This window comes from Elephas maximus, chromosome 1 (assembly GCF_024166365.1).
Source record: "Elephas maximus indicus isolate mEleMax1 chromosome 1, mEleMax1 primary haplotype, whole genome shotgun sequence".
Lineage (NCBI taxonomy): Eukaryota > Metazoa > Chordata > Mammalia > Proboscidea > Elephantidae > Elephas > Elephas maximus.
This window is the reverse complement of record NC_064819.1, coordinates 11,373,472-11,397,205: the sequence shown is the minus strand read 5'-3', so window position 1 is coordinate 11,397,205 and position 23,734 is coordinate 11,373,472. Positions and strand designations below refer to the sequence as shown.

Genomic DNA, 23,734 nt, shown 5'->3' with positions numbered 1-23,734 from the left:
TCTTTAGAACGAATTACTCACCAAGACTAATAAAATGGCCTCTTCACTAGTCTCTTTATCTCCTTTCAGGTTTAAACATCACCAACCCAACATCAATGTTACAAATTGTTCCCCCACTTAAAATTCTCCAATGGTTTTTTCAAAGAACATGTTGGCAGTATGTACCAAAGTTGAAAACAGAATGCACTTTGATTGGCAATTTATCTTTTATGATTCTATCCTGTAGAAATACTGAAACAAGAGAATGAAAATATAAAGGTAATTCATTACATCGCTGCAACGTGGAAAATTAGAAAGTATCTAAACGCCAATCAATAACAGAATTGTTACCTAACCATCCTACAGCTATACTACCGAATTCTATCTAGCCCTTATTTCCAAAAAATGAAGTAGATCTAAATATACTGACATGGAAAGAATCTCCAAGATAAATCAAAATCAAATGATAATGTGTGTGACTGCATTTATGCCATTTATGCAAAAAAAAAAAACTGTGTATCTGTGGGTTTGTGAATGTTTCTAAAGGCCTAGAAAAGGTCTGGGATGATACTCATTAAATAATCAACAGTGATTACCCTGGGGTAGTGAAATGGGGAATTCTCATTTTTTTACTCTGTGTATTTCTTGTTGGATAAAATTTTTAAATAATTAGTATATTTATATAACAACAACAAAAAACTGTAAAACAATCCTGTATGCCTTAGCAAATTTCAAGGCACTTTATGACTTGACACCAGCTTTCTTTCCAGACTAATTTCTCAGATTTATGTACATTAGGTAGGCAATAATGTACTTTTGTGTTATTGGACACGTGGGTTGATTGTTGAAACTGGGTCGTGTACTAGGCCTATCTGCTTTGTAACTGGAATAGGAAAGGTTGCTTTGGTACTCAGAAGGGCACGAGGTTCTTTCTGAAGAAAAGCTAGGGGCATGCCAGTATCTTCAAAGGAGGAAGAAGACTATCTCTATCCACAGATGACATGGTCCTATACATAGAAAATGCCAAAGATTTCAAAAGAAAGCTACTGGATCTAATAGGGGAATTCAGCAATGCTACAGGGTACAAGATCAGCATGCAAAAGTCAGTTGGGCTCCTTTACAGCAGCAAGGAGAATCCTGAAAAGGAAATCAAGAAAACTACACATTTACAATAGCCCCTTAAATGATAATCTAGGGATAAACCTAACTAAGGACATAGAAGACCTAAAAATGAAAACTATAAAACACTACCATAAGAGACTAAAAGAGACCTACATAAATGGAAGGACATTTTGTGCTCAAGGATTGGAAGACTTCATATTGTGAAAATGTTAATACTACACAAAACGATCTATAGGCGCAACACAAATCCTGATTGAAATTCCAACAACATTGTTTACTGAAATGGAAAAACTAATCGCCAACTTTGTATGGAAAGAAACAAGTCCCCAAATAGCCAAAGCAAAACTGAAGAACAACAACAACATAGGGGGCCTTACATTCCCCAATCTCAAAATATACTATATAGCTACAGTAAGCAAAATGGCCTGATACTGGTTCGACAATAGACACATAGAGCAATGGACTAGAATTGAGAACCCAGAAGAAAATCCATCAATCTATGGACAACCGATTTTCAACAAGGGGTCAAAGTCCATTCAATGGGAAAGAAATAATCTCTTTAACAATTGGTGCTGGCAAAACTGGATATCCACCTGCAGAAAAATGAAACAGGACCCATACGTCATACCATACACAAAAACTAACTCGAAATGGATCAAAGACCTAAACCTAAACCTATAAAGTTCTTGGAAAAAAATACAGGGATGACACTATGGGACTTAATTTTTTTTTTTAAGTAGATTATCAAATACAACTATAAATGCATGAATAGGAGAAGACAAATTAGATAACCGGAACCTCATAAAAATTAAATACTTATGCTTATCAAAAAAAACTTTATTAAAAGAGGAAAAAGACAACCTACAGACCAGAAAAAACCTTTGGGAATGACATATCCAATAAGGGGCTAACCTCTAAAATATATTTTAAAAAACTTCATCAACTCAACAACAGAAAGACAAAAATCACAATTAAAAAATGAGCAAAACACATGAACATTCACTTCACCAAACAGAGCATTCAAGTAGCCAACAAGCGCATGAAAAGGTGCTCTCGGTCATTAGCCATTAAACTAAAAAAAAAAAAAAAAACCCATTGCTGTCGACGCACAGCGACCCTATAGGACACAGAACTGCCCCACAGGGTTTCCAAGGCTGTAAATCTTTACGGAAGCAGGCTGCCATATCTTCCTCCCTTGGAGAGGCTGCTGGGTTCGAACCACTGACCTTTTGGTTAGCAGCCAAGCGCTTAAACACTGTGCCACCATGGCTCCATTAACAAAAATATGTAAATCAAAACTACAATGAGATACCATCTCTCCCCTGGTAAAATGACACTGATAAAAAAAACAGAAAACAAAAAATGCTGGCGAGGATGTGGGGAGATTAGAATCCTTTACCACTGCTGGTGGGATTGTAAAATAGAATAACCACTGTAGAAAACAGTATGGTGCTTCCTCAAAAAACTGGAAATAGAACTACTAGAAATTAATTAAAAAAAAAAATATCCATTGCTTTCAGGTCCACTCTGACTCATAGCGACCCTATAGGACAGAGAAGAACTGCTCCATAGCGTTTCCAAGGAGTAGATGGTGGATTCGACTTTTTGGTTAGCAGCCAAGACCCAGCAATTATACCCTAGAGATCTAATAGAAGAGACAAACAGACATATGTACACCTATGTTCATTACAGCACTATTCACAATAGCAAAAAGATGGAAATAACCTAAGTGCCCGTCAACGGATGAAGGTATTAACAAAATGTTATACATAATACAATGGAATACTACACAGCCATAAAGAATAATGTTGAGTCCTTGATACACTCTATAACACGGATAAATCTGGAGTACATTATGCTGAGTGAAATAAGTCAACCATAAAAGGACAAATATTGTATGACCTCCCTTTAATAAAAAGAGAAGACTAGAATACATAGAATACATACAGAAGCCAACATTCATTGGTGGTTACCAGGGATTGGGAGGGAGGGGAAACTACTCTCTAGATAATAGACTGGTTATTTTTGGTGATGGAAAAGGTAACACCAAATGTGGGTGAAGCCTGCACAGCTTAACCAAGGTAAATGACGTCACTAAGAAGTGCACAAGAAAAAAAGGACGTCTTTGACAAATGCTATCACATACGCAATTTTGCAACATCCAAAAATGTGTGTGTGGTTACATATGTACGTATTTATGTGTATAGGTGTGTATGTGTATATATGTGTGCATACATATATGTATTGAGAGATCCCTGGTGGTGCAGTGATTAAGCACTTGGCTGCTAACCAAAACGTCAGTGGTTTAAACCCACCAGCTGTTCCACGAGAAAAAGATGTGGCGGTCCGCTTCCATAAAGCTTACAGACTTGGATATCCTATGGGGCACTTCTACTCTGGGCTGTAGGGTTGATGAGTCACAATCGACTCGATGGCAATGGGCTTGGTTTTTGGTATGTGGATATACACGCATGTGTGTGCAGGCATATATTTTCATATACGTAGTAAAGCACATAGGGGGCACAGTTACTGACACTTCTTAGACATAACCAAACAACTCACAGGTTTGGTTTTCCGGGTTTAAGGCTTGGGAACATAGTCTTGTGGGACAACTCAGTCCACTGACGTGATATAGTTCATAAAGTTTACGCACTCCATCCTAGTTTGGTGAGTAGTGTCTGGGGTCTTTAAAGCTTCTGAGTGGTCATAGAAGATACAGCTGATGGAACCTACTCATCCGGAGCAGGACAGCAAGAAGGAAACCAACGACTCAGAGAAGAAACCAGTCTGCAGGACTACCGGTCTACACGGACCAGCGCCTCGTCCACCCTGAGACCAGAAGAACTAGACGGTGCCTGGCTGCCGTAACCAATTGTTCTCATCAGAGCCACAACAGACGGATCCTGACAGGAGAAAAACGTGGAACAAAACTCAAATTCTTAAAAAGTCTGACTTACTGGACCAGTTGAGACTAGAGAACTTCTCTAGACTGTCGCCCTGAGATACTCTTTAAACCTTGAACCGAAACTATCCTGAGGTTACTTACCTTTGGCTCATGAAGAATATCCCCTGTGAGTACTGTACTCTTTTAAAAAATGATCTATATGAAACCGAAAGGTCGACAATGACCCTAAAGCAAAGGTGGAAAGGGAACTGTCTTAGTTACCTTGTGCTGCTGTAACAGAAATACCACAAGCGGTTTTAACAAACGGAAATTTTTCTGTTTAGCAGGCTGCAAGTCCAAATTCAGGGCATCGACTCTAGGGGAAGGTTTTCTCTGTCAGCTCTGGGGGAAGGTCCTTGTCTCTTTTTGGCTTCTGTTTCTTGGTTTATTGGAGATCTCATGTGGTGTGGCATCTGTCTTCCCCCATCTGTGCTTGCTTGCTTGCTCAATCTGCTCTTTTATATCTAAGAGATTGACTTAAGACACCCCCTACACTAATACTGCCTCATTAATACAACAAAGAAAACTCATTCCCAAATGGGATTATAACCACAAGTATTGGGGTTAGGATTATGACATATATTTTTGGGGGACACAATTCAATCCATAACAGGGGCAGGCTAACTAGATTACTGGAAATGGAACCACTGGAATATAAATAACAAGAATGTTCACACATTGTGGAAAACATAACCAATGTCACTGAACAATTTGTGTAGAAACTGTTAAATGGGAACCTAATTTGCTGTGTAAACTTTCACCAAAAACACTCGGATTTAAAAAAAAAAAAAAAAAAACCTTCAAAAGAAGTAAAATTTCATGACTCCTTCCTTTTCCCAACTCATTTTGCCTTTACGTTTTGAGTATCTATACTTACCTCATTCGGTTTCTTTCTTTTAAAATATAAAGAGCCAACAGAACAGGCCGTAAGTTTACCATAGTACCAGTTCCTTCCTGAAAATCCTCCACATATCCCGATGAGATTTTTAGATTAAAAAAAAAAAAGTTTCATAGCATAGCTCTGCTAGAAATGACATACGTAAAATCACTTTAGTGGGAAAAAATGCTAAACAAAGAGAAAGGCGGAATTATACCAATTTCTCAATTCTAAAAATTTTCATATTTGTTTTTTAATTGCCATTTTCTGTTACTTTTTTTAAACTCAGGAATACATATGTAAATCTTTCTATTGTGGTCCTGGCTGCGAATTGCTCTTCTCTATCTTATTTCCACTCGGTGTCCAATTCTCTCAAACAATACTAAGAAGAACATAAAATATTCAATTATTTCTCCCTCAGTCATTTAGATGACTAGAAATGAAGCACCTTGGGAAGACGAGGAAAGAGAAACCTAACTAGCTATTGTTTATGCTTTGGCTTGATACACCCTCAATCCTAAGCCTGCCACCCACACTAGTCCTCAAGTAAAATATCTTTCACCTAGTTCAAATTGCTATAGCCCATTAGAAGATTTTTTGTTGTTTTTTTGGTTATTATTATTTGGCCTCAGTTTTAAATATACTGACTACCACTATCTCCACAAAATATTAGAGCTGGAGGGAATCTAAGTGATCCTAGCACAATCCTCTCAGTACTAAGAGTTGAGAAACTGGCCTAGAAAGGCTACATCAGTTAACAGTGCCAGTGTCAAGTCAGCTGTAGCAGCGACTAGAACCTAGTCTCCTGACTTGCAGATCACGCCCAATTGAGTATTTTCTTTTCATCAATTAAACTGAACACCACTGAAGATGTTTTTGGGAAAACGGAGTTTCAAAATAAAAAAAAAAGTCTTCAAATTCAAGAGCAGACAGGACAAAAGCACAGAATTGTGGAAAGGAGCTTTGTACCAGACACGAGGTTGAGGCTCGCCTATCACCTTACTTCGGGCAAAGTATGATGAGTGATATTTTTAGTGCAGTGGGGAGAGAAAAAAGCCATAGTTAACTTCCCATGTTGGCTCCTAGAGGTGGAGACATGATTCTTCGTTTAGGGAAATGGCTTAATAGGCCACTTTTGATAGGAGGTTTCAAGATCCTTTTGGAAGGAAATAATAAAACAAAGAACTAAATTATTTTCCCTAATACATTTAGAACTTTCGAAGGCCTTTGAAGAGAAAGGGGGTGATAAGAGAAGAAAGGAAGCTGAAATTTTAGTGAGATTTGGAGGCAGGATTCTACTTGGGCTGATAACCTGTGAGAACGGTTAACAGCACAGATGTGTACTATCCAATCTTATTCCTTGGCTAAACAGTGCTGGGACAGAAACTTCTCTTACTGACTCCCCCTGCCCTTGCCCATTACCCTAAAAACTTTGGCTTGAAGGTCTACTACATGGACATGGTGGTAGTATTGTGGGGGGGTTAGTTCAGGTGGTACAGAAGAGAGACGGAGAAGCCAGGGAAGCAGAGAGCTAGAGCCAGAGGATATGACTCTCCGTCCCCAAAAGAAAAGATACTGAAGTATTCCATCATGTTAGGATAAAAAAGTTCTATTTAAATCAACAGAAAAGTTGGGACACCTGAGCAGGTGACACTTGTGTTAATACAGCCAACCTCATTCACAGAAAACAAATTCCTGGCCTTCCCTTATCATGGGACAGGTTCACACCCAAAGCTGGGGGAGACGTGTGGTCACAGGACAGCTGGAGTTGTTACCACAGCCTACAATAAGGGAAGGCCAGGAATTTGGTTCTCTGAGTGAGGTGATAGCTGGCAGGGCTCACTTTGGTCCTTCTGTCACAGGCTGGCTTTCCTCTCTCGAGTACTGTGCTGCTTCAGAGGCAAGCCTGTCTGGTAAGACGCAATGGAGCTTCATACTGTTTATTAGACATGTGACTGAAAAATGTCCAAAATCTTACATATTAAATTATCCTTTCTTATTAATTTTGAGAATAAGGTCAGAGATGTTTCTCCAAGGAAATGATGGATCCAGGATTGAAAAAAAAAAACACATCTAGAAGCCCTGGCATAACAAAAAAAAGTTTGCTTCTGTCACTCTATTTCTGGGCTTTTAATTTTATCAGGTACTTTCTACGTGAAGTTCATTGAACATCCATTAAGTCTGTCTGTCTCCAAAATGGGAATGTATTTCCATTATAACACATTAAGACCACTGTAATTTTCATGCCCAATTATTAACAGAATGTGTATCTTTACTCACATATACCTCCTTCACAGGTTTACTATAAAGGATTAAATGAGCCAGCACATGTAAAGCAGTTATATCCATGTCTGGTACATAGTAAGCACAGTCAGCTACTTATTTTCTTTACACACACACACACGCGCGCGCACGCACACGAATACTCACAAAGGTAGAAAAGCTGAATCTTCTATACTTACCACATTATGGACATCTTTTTCTGACAATATATTCTCTTTGGCTATGTGGTTTCACAGGAAAATAATTTAACTAAGCCCTGATTAATGCATATTTAGTGCAACTATGTATCGATCTTTCCATTTTATTCTATTTCAAACACTGCGGCAATTCATAACCTTATATTCATACTTCTGTCTTTACCTGTGACATTCGTCCACACATAAATTCCACAGGAAAAAAAATGAAGACAAAAGACAAAACCTAAGCCTGAAGGTATGTCCGTGCATACAGCAGAGGAGAATAAAGTCTGAAGGAGAATGAGCAGGAAGACTCAATGAGGGAGAGGGGACCAGGACAGTGTAATGACAAGGACACTAAATGAAAAGTTTCAAGGAAAAAGGATGGGTTGATAGCATCCAATACTGAAGACAGGCCGAAGAGAAAGAGAAATAAAGTGCTGTTAGGTTGAACAATTAGGCCTAGAGGAGGCTATTTCACTGCAATGATAGGGCAAAAGGCAGATCTCGAGAGGGAGGGGAAATACTCAACTAATATGCTTGATTTTCTAAGAAGTTGGTAAGTAACGGGAAAGGAAAACAGGACAGCAGCTTCAGGAAGCAGAATATGCAAAATTAGATTAAAAAAAATGAAAAGCATTTATTCATTGAAATAAAGAGCTCTCACAGTTCACTTACGATTACATTTTCAAAAATTAACATTTGATTACCATTTTTTAAAATAAAACTTCTTTGTATAACTATGAAAGTTTTTTAAAAAATAGGGTTTAAAAGTTGAGTGTTCCCACATGTACAAGTTATTTATATAATCTTTATAGATTATTCTTAAGGCAGAAAAAGTTTAGACCACAAAACAATCGCTTCTATTATCTTAAATAATATGATTATTAAGAGAAACAAGTCCGAAACATTTTTTTAAATGGGAAGAGTATTCATTCACTTTAATTATGCTCCAAGATGTTACAGAGCTAGAAATTAACAAATTTCAGTGAGTATAAAACAGGTTTATTGTCAATATTCGGTCATTAACACAACCCAGGTAAATGAGACATTGCCCCATAGAAGGCTCAGGTATTCTAAAGTACGACTGTAACTTCACACATGTACTACAAAAATGATAAATATTTAAAAATTACAATGCAAGGGAAAATGTTACAAAAAATACAAGTGTTATAGACCCCTGTACGAAAGGGTTTTTTTTATTTTTAAAGTTCTACCTTAGTGAATCCCACCATACTACTTATCAGAACCAAAAATAAACTATGTTCTTTGAGGCTACAATGCTCAACAATATACTGGATATGCTCTTAAATGCCATGTCTGATGAGAACCTAAGGAGAGACAGAAAAGGCCTTCAATGATGCTTGGAGAAAGAGAGAAAAGGAGTCATCAATTATTTCATGCCAATTTCTGGAACAGTCTCATTAAGCGATTTATAGTACCGCCAAGAGATCTGCAGAAGAAGGGGGAGCCCAATCTCAGCTTTGCATAAATGATCTCCAAACCATCACCTGCTCCGGCAATTCAGAAGGCACTGTCCCCAGTGTTCTCCACTCTTCACCCCTTTACATGGACTCCGTGTCTCAAATCCATGTTTGTTTGCTTTCTTCTAATCTCTTCATAAGTCTTCACCAAGCACACTTTGTTTTCTATCACCTAACACCAAACCAAAGGCATTAAGGAAAACGAGAATCGACCAGCGTGGTCAGTTCTAAAGACACAAATTTGGGGTTGACATTAATCATGAGATTCAGGCACAACCACTCCTCTTCTGCGCATACCCTCACCCACCCCTCCCCGCCACCCTCCACCCCTGATATATGGACTCCATCGTCAACTGTGAGGAAATTTGAAGTTTTAGGATTTTTTTTCCCCTCATTAATAATCTGCCCATTAGCAAGCTGCTCTGGTAGGCAGCAACATAAGGAATTGTTTGGAACACTTGGTGAGAACAGATAAAAAAAGACGTTGTCAGTGAATTACTGTAACCTGGTGTAGGAGACTTGTGCAGACAGGGAGAGCTCCCCTTACAGACTTCCCTCTCTTCATTTCACAAGGGAGAAAAGTGTGTCATCAAAAGGCAAACAAGTAGATAAGTAAATACAGTAAAATATTAATACTGCAGGAAACACAGGAAGGGGAATGCGTACAGGCAGACTACCCTGCTGGGAAAATTCTCGTAGAAAAATCAAACTTTCTCCCCCCTTATTTTTGCATGAGATTAACAATTGCTTTACATCAAGAGGGGTAGAAAAGCACTTAAACACTTTTCTTCAAGGTAGGAAATTTCTTTTTCAAACAAGCATCACAGAAAGGAGGAAAAGGCAGGAAAAGCTCACTCAAAGAGGTCCTCAAACATACGTTGTCCCATTGCTATGTATGCTTCCTTCTCCTCTGGTGTCATCTGGGCCACCAGCTCTGGCCGCTGGCTCACTTCACTGTAGGAGAATGGATGGCCAGCCACCATGACAACAGGGTCGTCTGCCACTTCTTCAAACTCGTCATCCTCCTCATCCTCGTCCCGATGGTGCACCGACACAGCCGCCGAATGCGGAGGAGAGTCATCGTCTGACTCACTGGTCTCACTCTCCGAGTCACTTCCGTTGCCAGTGGTCACAGGCGCCGCCGCCCCCACCGAGCCGGCCGTGGCAGAGGAAGTCTTCTTCTCGTGAATGAGCAGTGCTCGCATGACCTCCTCGTTATCATCCGGCCCTGCACGGCCATCCTCGCGCTCCTGAAATGCGTCTATATCTACGCCGCCTGGGGGGAAATCCAAAAAGTTAACATCCTCAGATATAAAGGGCATTCCTATAGCTGTGGGATAAAATAACACAGACGTCACCGGTCCTGTTTTTTTGAGCTACCGTCCATAAGATCTGCAAAAGGTTTCTTACACACTAGAGCGCAAGTAGCCTAATAGTTAAGTACATGGATTTTCACAGTAATACAGCCTAGATTTGAACCTGGGTTCTTCTACTTGCAACCTGTACCACCTTGGCAAGTTATTTCGTCTCTAAACTGCAGCACCTCTTTCCACAAAATGGAATGATAAAAGCATTTACCTTTGTAAGGCTCTGAATAACAACATATTGAATAATATCTATAATGGATGAAGTATAGTAGCTGGCCAAGCACGAAATCAAAACACAGCCCTTCATCTTGTGCAGAGTAAAAGCCAAAAGCCTTACAATGGCCTACAAGGTTCTACACCAACTGAAGTTTCTCCCTCCCACCCTGCCACTGACCTTGTCTCCTTCCTCTTTGTTCATTCTGCTCCAGCCACAGTGGCCTCCATAGTACTTTTGTACACACTAGACACACTCCTACTTCAAGGCCTGTGTACTGCCTATTCTTTCTGCCTGACATATCTTTCCTCCAGGCATCCATGGCTAACTCCCTCCTATCTTTCATGTCTTTGCTCGAATGTCACTTTCTTTTAACTCATCCCTACTCCTACATTCCCAATCCTCCTTGCCTGCCTCTATTTTTTCCACAGCATTTAATTTCTAACATAACATAAGTAGTGTTTGTCTTTTGTCTCTATCTTCCCCTTTCCCAGGAGTAGGTTCTATTGTGATAAGTATTTGTCTTTTTTATTCATTGGTGTATCACATGAGCCTAGAATAATGCCTGTCACTTGTTAGGCACTGAATAAATATTTTCTGAATGAGTGAATGAATGGCAGTTTTATTTTCCTGAGGCAAACTAGGCACGCTTTGAACTCTTTATAAAAAAGAATCTAACATCAGGAATAACGCTTCTCTTACCACACACCTTCCTTCACTCTGTGTAAATATCTGATATAGAAGAAACATTTGAGAAAAACATCTGTATTTTGTATTCTGATAATAATATCAAACATACTACTACTTAAAATACATAAAAGGGTCATAAGTGTTGTTTGGAACCCGACGCCCTGATTCAAATCCTGATGTGGTTTTGGTCAAGTTACTTTCTCTCTCTCTGCTTCAATTTTCTCAAGTCCAAAAAGGGAAAAAAAAAAAATCGTATTTACTTCACCGGGTCATTGTAGGAATTCAGGGAATACTTGTGAAGTGCTTAGGGTCACTATGAGTCAGAATTGACTTGATGGCAGTGGGTTTGGTTTGGTTTGGGTGTACAATATGCCTGACGCTTACAATGGTGTAATCTACCATCAACATCGAGAGAAGGCTCAGAAATGTCCAGTTCTGGCTATGGATAAAGTGAAAGTACCTTCTCAATGGAACATGAAAACAGATCAGCTATACCCCTGGACATTTTGGAAAGTACAGAACTCCTGAGATGAGATATTAGGCAGGTAAGAGAGAGAAAGGAGAACAGGAATTGATAGGTTAAAGGTTCTAGGTCAGAGAAAACAGGCTTTTAATAACATGGACGTTTAAATGAGAGTTAAGATCAAACTTACCTACTTCAAAACATTGCTATAAGCTAAACCCCCTCCCCACAGCTAAGACAGTACTTCAACACAAAACACACGCACAAGGAATGTATGCGAGTCTCCAAAGCAATCAATCATTGCTTCTAACAGAATGTTCCAAATAGCTTAATGCTACCAACAAAACATTCTGGTAAATGTTTAAAGTAAATATAAAATTAGGGGAAAATCAAATCAGTTTTATAAACTAAATGAAGTCATATCTAACAGATTTCCGACAAGGGTCATCAGAGGTTTTGAGGGGGAAGAATTACTTTGTTATAGACACAGGAAAAAAAAAAAAAAGGATAAATGAGTACATCTCTGGAGAGAAAAGTAGAAACAGCAGTGCTAGGAACAATCTTATTTTTAGAGTAATAAATTACAAAGAAGGCGTATTCTGTGAAATCGTCAAGTTTACGGATGATAATAAGCAATTCTGAGTACTTAAACGCTAAGCTGACAGGAAAGTACACAGGAAGGGCTGAAGGCTGTGCAAGTGGACAGAAAAATGGCAGATCCACTTCTACAATGGCACATGTAAGAAAACCTGCCCACAGAGAAATAGTATAAAATATACTTAAAGACATGATCCAACCTATCAGATACAGGTCAAGAAACAGTCCTAAAAATCCCAGCCCATGTTTCTAAAGTTGTTGGTCTATGTGCTTCCGGAACCAAAGCAACAAACATCAGGTAAGAACCAGAAGGATACTGGAAATAATACTCAAGTCGTTAATGGTGAAGCCATGCTTAGTACAATACGTATTGTTCTGGTCACTGAACCTCAATCAAGTAAAACCAAAAAATCAAACCCATTGCTGTCAAGTCGATTCCAACTCATAGCGACCCTAAAAGACAGAGCAGAACTTCCCCATACGGTTTCCAAGGAGTGGCTGGTAGATTCAAACTGCCAACCTTTGGGTTAGCATCCAAGCTTTTAACCACTGCACCACCAGGGTTCCTGGTCTCAAGTAAAGTATATTGCAATTAGAGATGGTCCAGAAAAAGACAAATAAAACAAAAACTGTGGGTGGAGGAAACTTGAGTAGTACAATCAGAAGGAATTCGAACCTTCAGTACCTGACTGACAGTCTATACAAAAATTTTAAAGACATTAAAATGACTGACGTTTGAGGAAAATTAAGTTTAGGACAAATATGACTCACTTCACACATTCACTGGATAGAGGTTGTTCTACTATTATGAACCTTAATGAAGACAAATTTATACATGACAGCATACCATCCTATTGTATATAGAAAGAAAGACTCACGAAACTTAGGTAGACTAGAAGACTTCCTTAGGGCCCTTATGATTCAAATTCTATGATTCTAGAAATTATAAACATTGATTGTTAAGCTTATGAGCCTAACTGTATACAATATTAGTTAATGATAGTTTTATTCAATTTTGTTTCTACATTCAAAGAACAGAAAGTTCGGTTGCTTTGAAAACAGGCAAGAAGCCAAAATGGAGAAAACGAGCCTGTTAAATAGTTGTACAAACTACTGTATAACTTGAATCAAAGTAAGTAAACATCATTTAAAAACAAAACAAAAAAACAAAACCTGTTGCCTTCGAGTCCATTCCGACTCATAGCAACCCTAGGAGACAGGGTCGAACTGCCCCATATGGTTTCCAAGGCTGTCATCTTTATGGAAGCTGACCGCCACATCTTTCTCCAGTGAAGCGGCTGGTGGGTTCAAACCTCAAACCCCTCATCACCTGGGCACTTAAGCACTGTGCCACCAGCACTAATCAGTGGGCAAGAGGGAGAGGGAAGTATGATTGCCAAAGAAAATTTTTTTGTGGACAGGAATTAAAACATCAAAGAAAATCACGTTAGAGGTTTTACCTGCTTTTATTATCACTACCCAACTTCACCCTAATTTTACAACGCCTAGGAAGTTTAGGAAGCCCTGGTGGCGTAGTGGTTAAGTGCTATGGCTGCTAACCAAAAGGTCGGCAGTTCAAATCCACCAGGCGCTCCTTTGAAACTCTATGTAGGGGCACTATGAGTCAGAATCCAATCGAAGGCAACCGGTTTGGTTTTTGATTTAGTGTACCCTGTAAATAAATGCTAATTAGAAAGGGAAAAGGGATTAGGAGAAAGGGCAAAAAACTGAAATGTGGTTTTCAGTTACTGACGATTCTTTAGCATCAAAGAACCATACTCAGATGACACGTTAGTAAAGACACATCGCCTGAGGATAAGGACACATAGATTCTTACACTGATGAAATCTAACCAGAGGTAAAGAGACCCCCTTTCACCTCTGCCTTCCAGTTTCTGAGTCACCTTTGTCCAGTCTTAGCCTCCTGTTTTCTATACCTCGAAACCATCAGCATTCACAGCCTCTGAATCCAGTAACTTAGATAAAAATTAAAGAAGAAAAATCTTGCAGTTTTCGAATTTCTGAAGATTCTTAACCCTTTACAGCTCAGAGAGATTTCCAAAATTTTCTAAAGTTCTGTCAGTCTTCTTAAACTGAGAAAATGTCAGATACGTAACCATTGTGGTATCTTTTTATATATTTCAGGTAGTAGAAACTCCTTGATATTTCTATGAGGTAAAATAAAACAATTTGTACTAGTGCAGAGTTACGGCTCCCAATGCAGAAAAATAAAAAATACTTATAAGTTAGGGCCACATAAGATTAAAACTCAAAACTGATTGTTGCTGAGTCCATTTCAACTCATAGAGACCCTACAGGACAGAGCAGAACTGCCCCATAGGGTTTCCAAGAAGCACCTGGTGGATTCAAACTGCAGACCTTTTGGTTAGCAGCTGTAGCACTTAACCACTACGCCACCAGGGTTTCCACATAAGATTAAAGGAGAGGTGAATTTGGCCACCTTCAGCATAATAGCACTTTCCTAAGAAATTAAGAAAAAGAGATGGCAATTCCTCAAATCTCAAATGGAGGTTTAAAAAGCTGTCTATTTGTTATTTCAACTACTTTGCAGGGCAATGTAAGTATACTGGTCGGTTTTAACGCTTATTGTTTTATTTCTTACTTCCTGTTACAATGCAATTGTTTTGTGAAACAGATGCAGTGAATTATCAATAAAAGTATTTAACAAGTGCCCAGGTAATTTCCCTATCAGTCAAATTCATTTTCTACTGAACCCAAGATACATCCATTTTACTGACTTCTACTCTTACCTTCTTTCATATCTTCAGAACTATATGCCCCTTGGACAGTGCTCTCCCTCAGCCAAATGGGCCTCTCTTTGGCAGATTTCCCCTCCAGGGAGGCTCGGTGAAGATCTTCTTGGTCATCCATGTTAATGACAACATTCTGAGTGTACAAGTCCTCATAGGAGGGGCCTTTGGTGGCCCATGCTTCCCGGTGGTGGCCACCTGCCAGGCCAGCAGCTCCAGCAGTAGTTGCTGCACGGTCCTTGCTATATAAAAAAAATGAGAGGACGACAGGAAGAGGAAAAATTAAAGTCCTGCTACTAGAAAAGAAGGGCAGTTGGGGAAGTGGTCACTTAAGTATTACAAACAAATGCTACCCAGCAACCATGTACGCATACTTTAAAAACTTTGACAAACCTCTCTTACACCTCAGGGTGAAAGCCGATGTATATAAATGACGGAGGTTTTATGGATTAAGATGTTTCAGTCAATCTACTCAGGGGGAGGGGGAATGATACGGTGACATAATCCATACAAATACACTAGTCTGGCAAAAATCTCTCCCACTAACATCTTCTCTGAGTATTTTGCTTAAAAAAATTTTAAAACATGTTATATATTGGTGTGTGTGTCTAATTTTGAGGTGAGACCATAAAGGACTTTTTATATTAGCTTTATTGAGATGTAATTCATGTACCATACAATTAACCCACGTAAAATGTACAGCACAGTGATTTTTAGCATAGACACAGAGTTGTGCAACCTTCACCACAGTCAAACTTTAGAATAACTTCACTACCTCCAACCTGTGCCCTTTAGCCATCATCTCAGTATCTCCCTATTTCCCCCAGCTCTAAGTAACCGCGACGTAATCATCTTTATATATAGACTTGCCTATTCTGGACATAATATATAAATGCAATCAGGTAATATCTGGTCTTTCCTGACTAGATTTTCACTTAGCATAATGTTTTCCAGGTTCAGCCACATTGTAGCACACATCAGTGTTCATTCCTTTTTATGGGTAAGTAATATTCCATTGAATGGATATACCACATTTTGTTTATCCAGTCCTCAGTTCATGGACATCTGGGCTATTCCCACATTTTAGCTATTGCTGGGTTATATGGTAATTCTCTGTTTAATCATTATAAAACCACGTTATATTTTTAATAACATTCTCTCAGCTTGATCCAGAGTAATTCAAAGTGACTCTGTGTGTTCTTTCTTTTATAAGCCTGACCATGGAAGAGGCTAGAAAACTATTCTACAAAGCCAGCCCTCAATTTAGAGTTAATGTTCCTCTCCTGCCACTCATCTAGTAAGGCATACCTCTCTGCACTAGTCCCCAGCTTCTTTTCTGTCTTACTGTCTCAGCCATTTTGGACAGTCTCTGTATCCACCTCCAACCATTATTTCTCTCTATCCTGTAGTGTCTCTAGGATCTGTTTCTCAGCCCATTTTTGGGTTTTCTTTTTACCTCTTCTTTGCCTGTTAGCCTGTTCCAGGTCTGGTCATTCCTTGTCTTTCTCTAGCACTTAACGTTACCCCATCTCAATGAGTTAAGCCAAGTTTTCAGTCTTTCTGCTGCTCCCTGTGTTTACCTGCTTGTTTGACTCTCAATCTGTTCCAGGGCCTTTTGAATCCACCTGATCCACTGTGTGTCTGAGCACATACCATGTCTTTCTCTGCCTACTACTGATGCTTTCTGCATCAACTTCTACGCAGGGCTCTCCCTCCCTCTCTGTTTGGACAGCTGTGTTTCATTCTATAACCTATTTGCATATTTCTTGAGTTACTCACTCACTCTGCACCTGCTCTGTATCTTTCTCATACCTCCTGCTGTGTTCCTTTAAGTGTCTACTGATTGACTCTTTTGGCCTCATGTTTCCCCTTTACTTTTCTTCCATTCTTCTCTAAACCTTTTCCATGGATGCTGGGCTGTCTCCTTTGTGGAGCCCTGTCTCGTTTTGAACCTAAGTACCCTAATCAACATCTCTTCATTTGCATTTATGTCCTCTGCCACTTCTTTCTCACAATCCATTTGCTTCTCTTTGGCCCTACTTCATTTCTGCTTAGGCCATCACTCTTTGCTGCCTTCTGGGCCCACTTCCTACCATTTACTTGGGCGTTCTGTCTCATGCTTAGCTGAGGTTTCCCTGATATATATCTGTCCATGTATACGACCAGCCTATTACATCTCTCTGAATTTTTGATCACCATCCTTCTTGTCCTGCCTCTGGATATCTACAGTCCCACTGCCACTTTTGCTATCACAAAACACGCTCTCTCCAGTTGTTCAATCCATGCTGATTCAGCCATTTAATCCACGCCTGCCAGTTGCTGCTTCTGCATTCTTGTTGTTGCTCTAGCTGTACCCAGGGCCACTTTGTACTTCTATGGAAACCGCTCTCTCCCACTTCTTCCCAGTGCCTGTTCTATTTGTTCTGTATCTCAATCACTTCCTTTGCCTCCTCCATATTTGTCTCATTGCTCCCACTCTGTACTAGTTATTTGCTCTCCCACTCTGAGCCTAGACCTGTGAGACATCTCTCTGTAACCAATCTATCTGTCTTGCTATATTTTAAAGTCTGATGCTATAACCGCAAATACCTGGTCTCTCTGTACCTTCTCTTTCTTTCTGTATTCACCTGGTGTTACTTTTTGCACCATTTACGTGTCTCTCAATTTAATCCCTATCTGTCCCTAGTCACTGCTGTCTGCTACCTGTTCCATGTTGTCTTCTAGAAGGCCGTGTCACTGCTTTCACTGTAATGTGACTACTTACTCTGGTATAGGTTGGCTTTTTGAATTTAGGTCTCCCTCAGCATTCACTTTTCTTTCTCTTCTCTTCTCTCTTGGCCTGATGGGTGCTTACGTGTTTGCTGTGTTCACTCTATAATCTGAGTTTTTCCTCTCTCATCAGTTTGTGTCTCCCTGACACCTTTTAAATGCCTCTTATATCCTCAGCCAATGTCCTTTTCCTGACATCCTGAGTCTGCTCTATACGCCTGTCTACCCCTCAGTGTGACTCCCTGAGCTAACCATATGCCTTTTCTGTCTCTTTCCACCCATTCAGTGTTTCTCTAGCTCTGATATGGCAAACTAAATTCTTGTCTTCATCTGTCTCTCCTTCATCCAGACTCTTAAATGCTTCATTCACTCTTTCTGAGGTTACTCTGTTTCTCACTATATATAATCCCCAACACAATTTTCCCCTATACTCTATCTTTAGAGTTGACTCTGATGACTATCTTCTGAATGTCAGCAAGTATTCAAGTACTTTGAGTAGAGAAGAACAAAAAGACTAGAGAAAAAGATCAGAAAAATTAAAATGTTAACAAGAGAAGACATTTTAAAAGTCTTCTGTTTTTAGTACTCCCTTCAGAAACTCAAGATTGGTTTTAGTCTAGTTTGAGACAGAAGAAATTTGACCATAAATCAAATTTTAAAATTTGGAAGAACTTTAAAAAAAAAGGTATTTTTACCCATAGAGTATTAACTACACAGATTTAATTTCTACCTTCACCACAGACAGACAAATCTAAATCACCAGCAAATGCGGCACTGGAGAAAATCTGGATGAAAGACACCTCGGTTCACTCCTTCTGTAAATTTAAATTTTCTTCTACGGACAGAATATACACATTGCACTTGAAGATGACAAAAGTGACAATTCAGGTTTGAATCTTTTTACATTATTCAAGATATTTTAGAACTGTTAACTTTTAAAAGCTGTAACTCTTACTCAGTTTAAGGAAGGAGTATAATCTCAAAACTAAATTCTTAAATGTCTTTGAGTTAAGTGTTAAATAAGAAATGATGGAAAAGGACAGCTTACTGGCAAGGAATTCTATTTAAGCAACACGGGAAGACTTTAAATACCAGCCAGTGGTGTCACTAGGGCTGGAGCCAGCCAGTGCAGTAACTCACGGTGTCACCTCCCCCGTACCAGATTATACGGAACCTTAGGAATGTTTTTTGTACTAATATTACTCGTAAATCGTAATTCCCACATATCGCTGAATGTAACAGCAATAGTAGTGACATAAACAACACACGAAATTTAAATTACACTATCATATGCAAAGCCTGAATGTATTTACATTTACATAGTTTCCTGTGGTTAAAGTGAAAATTTGATAAGAAAACAACAGAATTTGAAGTAAAAACATTTAAGAACTACATCCAAATTACGTTCATTTTAACGTTAAACTTTACCATCACATGAAATACATTAATGGATTAGGTTTGCATAATCAATAACGGCCCAAATAATGCAGAAGTTACAAATACATATGAAATATATTCATAAATGAAATAACACCAGAAAAGCAAACAGGAACAAACAGACAAGCATTTCAGCACTTAGTGAACATATCGACTCAGTCAGAACTCTTCTTTCCTGGCCTTCAAGACTGTGAACTTGTGAACGACTTCATCAAAATCAATGCCTTTCACCAACTCACTTTTTAACGTGTCACTATTCTTTTAAATCATGATTCAAACTTAAACCCTGAAGATTCCATTAAAAGCAGGTACGTATATGCAAGACAGTGAAGTTTTTAAAAAAAATTTTGAAAAGACTAAAATTTAAATAAAGCTGAATTTAAGATGTAAGTTATATTTCTAAACATGTATCAAGAGACAGCATTTCCCCCACTGCATGTTTTAAACTGTCAACTTCTCTAGTTATCAAAGAGTTATATAATGAATAATTGTTACACATGTAAGTTTATTATCAATTTTAACCATAGAATATGTGACAAATATAACTGTAAATTGGTTAAATGTAATATTTCTTAGATTATATGAATACTAACAACAAAACTGTTTTATAAAATCTTCCTCTAATGAGTTACATTGTTAGTTACAACATCATGAGTAACTCAGCCTTTTTTTATTTTTCTACTTCTTTTAGTTACTACTTCATTCTCAAAAAAGTTATCAATATAGGCTCATAAATACTAATTACCACCATATTGTAGCTAAAGCACCAGAAAATCTGACAAAACAGTGACTATAAAAACATCGGCAGCAACGAAATTAGCAGCATGAGCTTGTAGCACGTGCAGACGAAACCACGTGATTCGAAGCGCCACTGTGGCTGGGTAATAACGGCAGCTCTGAACAGAGCACATCAGAAGTTCGAAAAGTAGACCAGCAGAGAGTTCTAGCCCTGAAGGTAGACCGGTGTACGTAAGCTGGCTTACGAAAAACTATTTTTGTTGTTATAACGAACTACTGGGCTATTTTTTATAAAAAATACATTTCTGCTGAAACACTGCACAAAATTTCACAGACAGCCATTCTGGCATCGGCCCCTCTGACGGTGCCACCTGGTGTGGCCTTTGCCCTCCGAGTGACAGCACTGATATCACCAGTGAGCTGCCGTGACGACAGGACGAAGCCACCCGTCAACGCTCAGGTTAAGCCAGCCGACGAGCTCCGTGGGCGCAGCCTCTGGTTCCTGACCTCGGACGAGCTGGAACTGAACTGGTCACATACCCTGTGACCAAGCTAATACCCACGTCACTTATTAAAAAAAAAATGAATCACTATCATCCCTGAGCTCCCACACCTCTCTGCTGATGCTTCATTTCTTGTACCTGGCGCACAATGGGCTATCACACAATTTTGCAGCCTGAAATAGATCCTACAGCACAGAAGGTCCGGGTCAACACCACTGCTGGGGTGTTCGCCCAGGCAACAGAGCTTGTTCAATGTTTTGCGGGGCCATCTCAGTCAGGGCAGCAGCTTCCGGCCCAGCGCCAGCGGTCTTCCCCGTGACCGGGGGAAACAACTGTAATTGTTCTAATCGGCAAATCTAGGTACTCCATTCTGTTTCTCTTTCCTGCCTCTATTTCCCCCTTTCTTCCTCAGGCTGTTGAGAATTCTCTTTCCTGATCAGTTTATTTCCGCTAACTCCTGATTCCTCTGAATCGCTAGAGTCACCATGATTCCTGATGAGAAGCAGCTGACTTGATACAGTGAGCTGCTGCTGGGCCTCTGGTGTCACTGCTCCACTCAGACTTCTCTTAGCCATGGAGTAAGAGACATCTAAATAAAGCTCCTGGGATGGGGCGGGACTGTGGCAGGTGGTGAACATTAGAAGCAGGTATCAGTGGTGTGGTGACTGAATGTTATTATTGTGGGGAAGCATCTTAATAAACAAGACATACACTACAGTTAGAAGGGGAAACACGAGTAATTCATAGGTTACTGTGTAGAAAGCACTGACAGATACAGAACATATTCATATTTCAGCATGAAATCATCAAACCATAAACCGAAAATAAAAACAAAACCAGCTGCCATCAAGTCGATTCTGACTCACGGCGACCCTCAGCATATTTTGCATTTTGGGGAAAGCAACTTCCCTCACTGGTGTTTGTATTACAACTAGAGTGTAACTTATATGGACAGAAAAGGATTTTTAAAAATTCATAAAAGATCAAATGACCAGTAACAAAAACTGAAGACTTCCAGTTATGTGGCTGATACCGGTTGCCCACCAGTGGTGGCTCCTCCCCTTCTTTGCTGACTGATTTTGTTTGGATACTGCTGGCTATTTGCTCCAAAGGACTCTACCAGATCATTCCCCAGCCCTAGGAAGTGAATCTTAACCAGCCTAAGCACCAATCTTGTGATCCTATTTTCTTTGCCAGAAGCTGGTTTAGAAATAAGCATATAAAGCAATTTGGGCCAGAGAGACATTAGAAGAGTGGGATGAAGGAGGGCCTCTGGGAAAGCTTCCTTCAGTTAAAACAGGACATAAGGATGGTTCCTTTTTCTGTATTTGGACATTACCATCTGCATGTGATGCCTACAAAAACATGGCCATCTTAGGCTAGCTCCTCTCATGGGCCCAAGAGGACATGTTCAGCAGAGAGTAAAGATGTAACAAAACTAGATCCTTGAGAATGTAACTGAGCTGTGAAATTAACCAGTTCTGAACTGCAGTACCTCAGGACTTCTGTCACACAAGATAAGTTTTTCTAACTGTTCAATCTGCCTCTAGCTGATTTTTCTGTTATGCGCAGCAAAAAGCAACCCAACTAATACATGGTGCTAGGCTAGAAAATTCATAGCTTGTACACATACAAAATCTCCCGTACAACTGGGCTGGGTTTAACCACTGAAGAGACTCAGTGTGCTCAGGCTGCCCGGAACTGGCCACTCTGTAGCAACAGCATCAAACCGAAACCCTCGAGTGAATCCTGATTCACAGCAACCCTATAGGACAGGGCAGAGCTGCCCCACTGGGTTTTCAAAGAGTGGCTGGTGGATTTGAACTGCCGACTTTTTGGTTAACAGCTGAACACTTAACCACCGGCACCACCAGGGCTCTAGCATCAGTACCAGAGGGGATAAAATACTAAGACCAATTGCTATCCAGTCAATTCCAACTCATCGCGACCCTACAGGACAGAGCAGCACTGCCCCATAGAGTTTCCAAGGAGCGCCTGGTGCATTCGAACTACCAACCTTCTGGTTAGCAGCCGTAGCTCTTAACCACTACGCCATCAGGGTTAAAATACTACGAGAGATCCTAAAAACTATACAAGTACAGCCTGAATGAACCTTTGGGCTCTACGGAAGGGAGTAGGTGGACGCAAACTCTAAGCCCTCAGCTTGACCTCACGGAGGAGAAAAAAAAAAAACAGTAGCATAGGAAAGAACTCCCTGACCCTAATTCTCCCTGGTGTATTCAAAAAAAGAATATAAACTACTTCTCAAGGCACGGCAAAACTAAGGCTACCTCTGCAATTCAAAATTAGGGTACACAGATGAAAACAGGGAGACATAGAAGTATTAACCTACTGATAACAGCTAATGTACTTCAATTTTAAGGAAGTTATATTTAAAACTAAGCAAGACAAGAAATGAGTGGTTAAAATACTCCAGAAACAAAAAAATAGAACGGAGAAACCTGTATCCCTTAAAGAACTTCAGCCTTCAGAAGTTGGCTAGAAAAATTCAAATATCCCCAAGAGGTACTAACCAATTTAAGATTAGTGAACAATTGGCTGAGCTGCAGAAGGCCCAAGCAAAGCGAGTACCTGAAGGCAAACCCGACTATTTAAAGGTTTTGCCTAAGGCCCATACTGTTCTGGATTCGGTACAAACGATTTCATCACAGGCACAAGTTAATAGGACAGGAACTGCAGAGCTTACAACCTATGTCAGCACAGAGGCTTTCGTTTCCTGGTAAGTTACTTACCTGCACCTGCTCTCCAAAGTACAGGCAGTTAAAACAAAAGTGAACTTAAAGTGTTCTTGGTAAGACCACGGGGCCTACACTCACCTCTGTTTCAGGGCTGGGATTTCTGTGGGTTCTGGTTCAAGTATTTCATAGGCCAAGTTCACATCCTCTGTCTCCCGAAGCAGTGCGTAAATAGGCTCAATTTGTTCGTTAAACCTTGCCAGAAGTGTGCGCGCATCTTTTTTGGGCATTGCTGATTCGTCCTCTTCTACCTCTGTCTGACAAAAAGTACAGCGGAAAGTTCCTACAGAGAAAACAAAAGCCTCCAGTCAGGGAAGTGAAGGCCTCAAGACAAGCCTTTAGCCAGCAATTTACACCACCACCATCCCAAAATGTATTATAAAACCTTCAAGGTGAGAAGACATGGGGGCAGGCAAACTATAAAGTACTGGAAACAATCAGAACAAAATTAAAGAGATGTTGACACACTGTGAAAATGTTAACTAATGTCACTGAACAACTGGTATAGAAATTGTCTAATGGGAACCTTTTGCTCTCTCTCGATCTCACAGCTGGATCCTATTCA

At 39.7% G+C, this 23,734-nt stretch overlaps 1 protein-coding gene across 1 annotated transcript in view; it reads right to left on the bottom strand.

Moving 5' to 3' along the window:
* Positions 1-8,216: 8,216 nt before the first annotated feature.
* Positions 8,217-23,734, bottom strand: part of GTF2E1 (general transcription factor IIE subunit 1) — a 33,901-nt gene continuing 18,383 nt past the window's right edge. The window contains exons 3-5 of the mRNA XM_049877483.1: positions 23,251-23,452; positions 14,967-15,208; positions 8,217-10,141 (exon numbers count right to left, since the gene is read on the bottom strand). Of these exons, the coding sequence (XP_049733440.1) occupies positions 9,717-10,141; positions 14,967-15,208; positions 23,251-23,452 (869 nt within the window). The 3' untranslated portion in view covers positions 8,217-9,716. The remainder of the gene's footprint in view (positions 10,142-14,966; positions 15,209-23,250; positions 23,453-23,734) is intronic.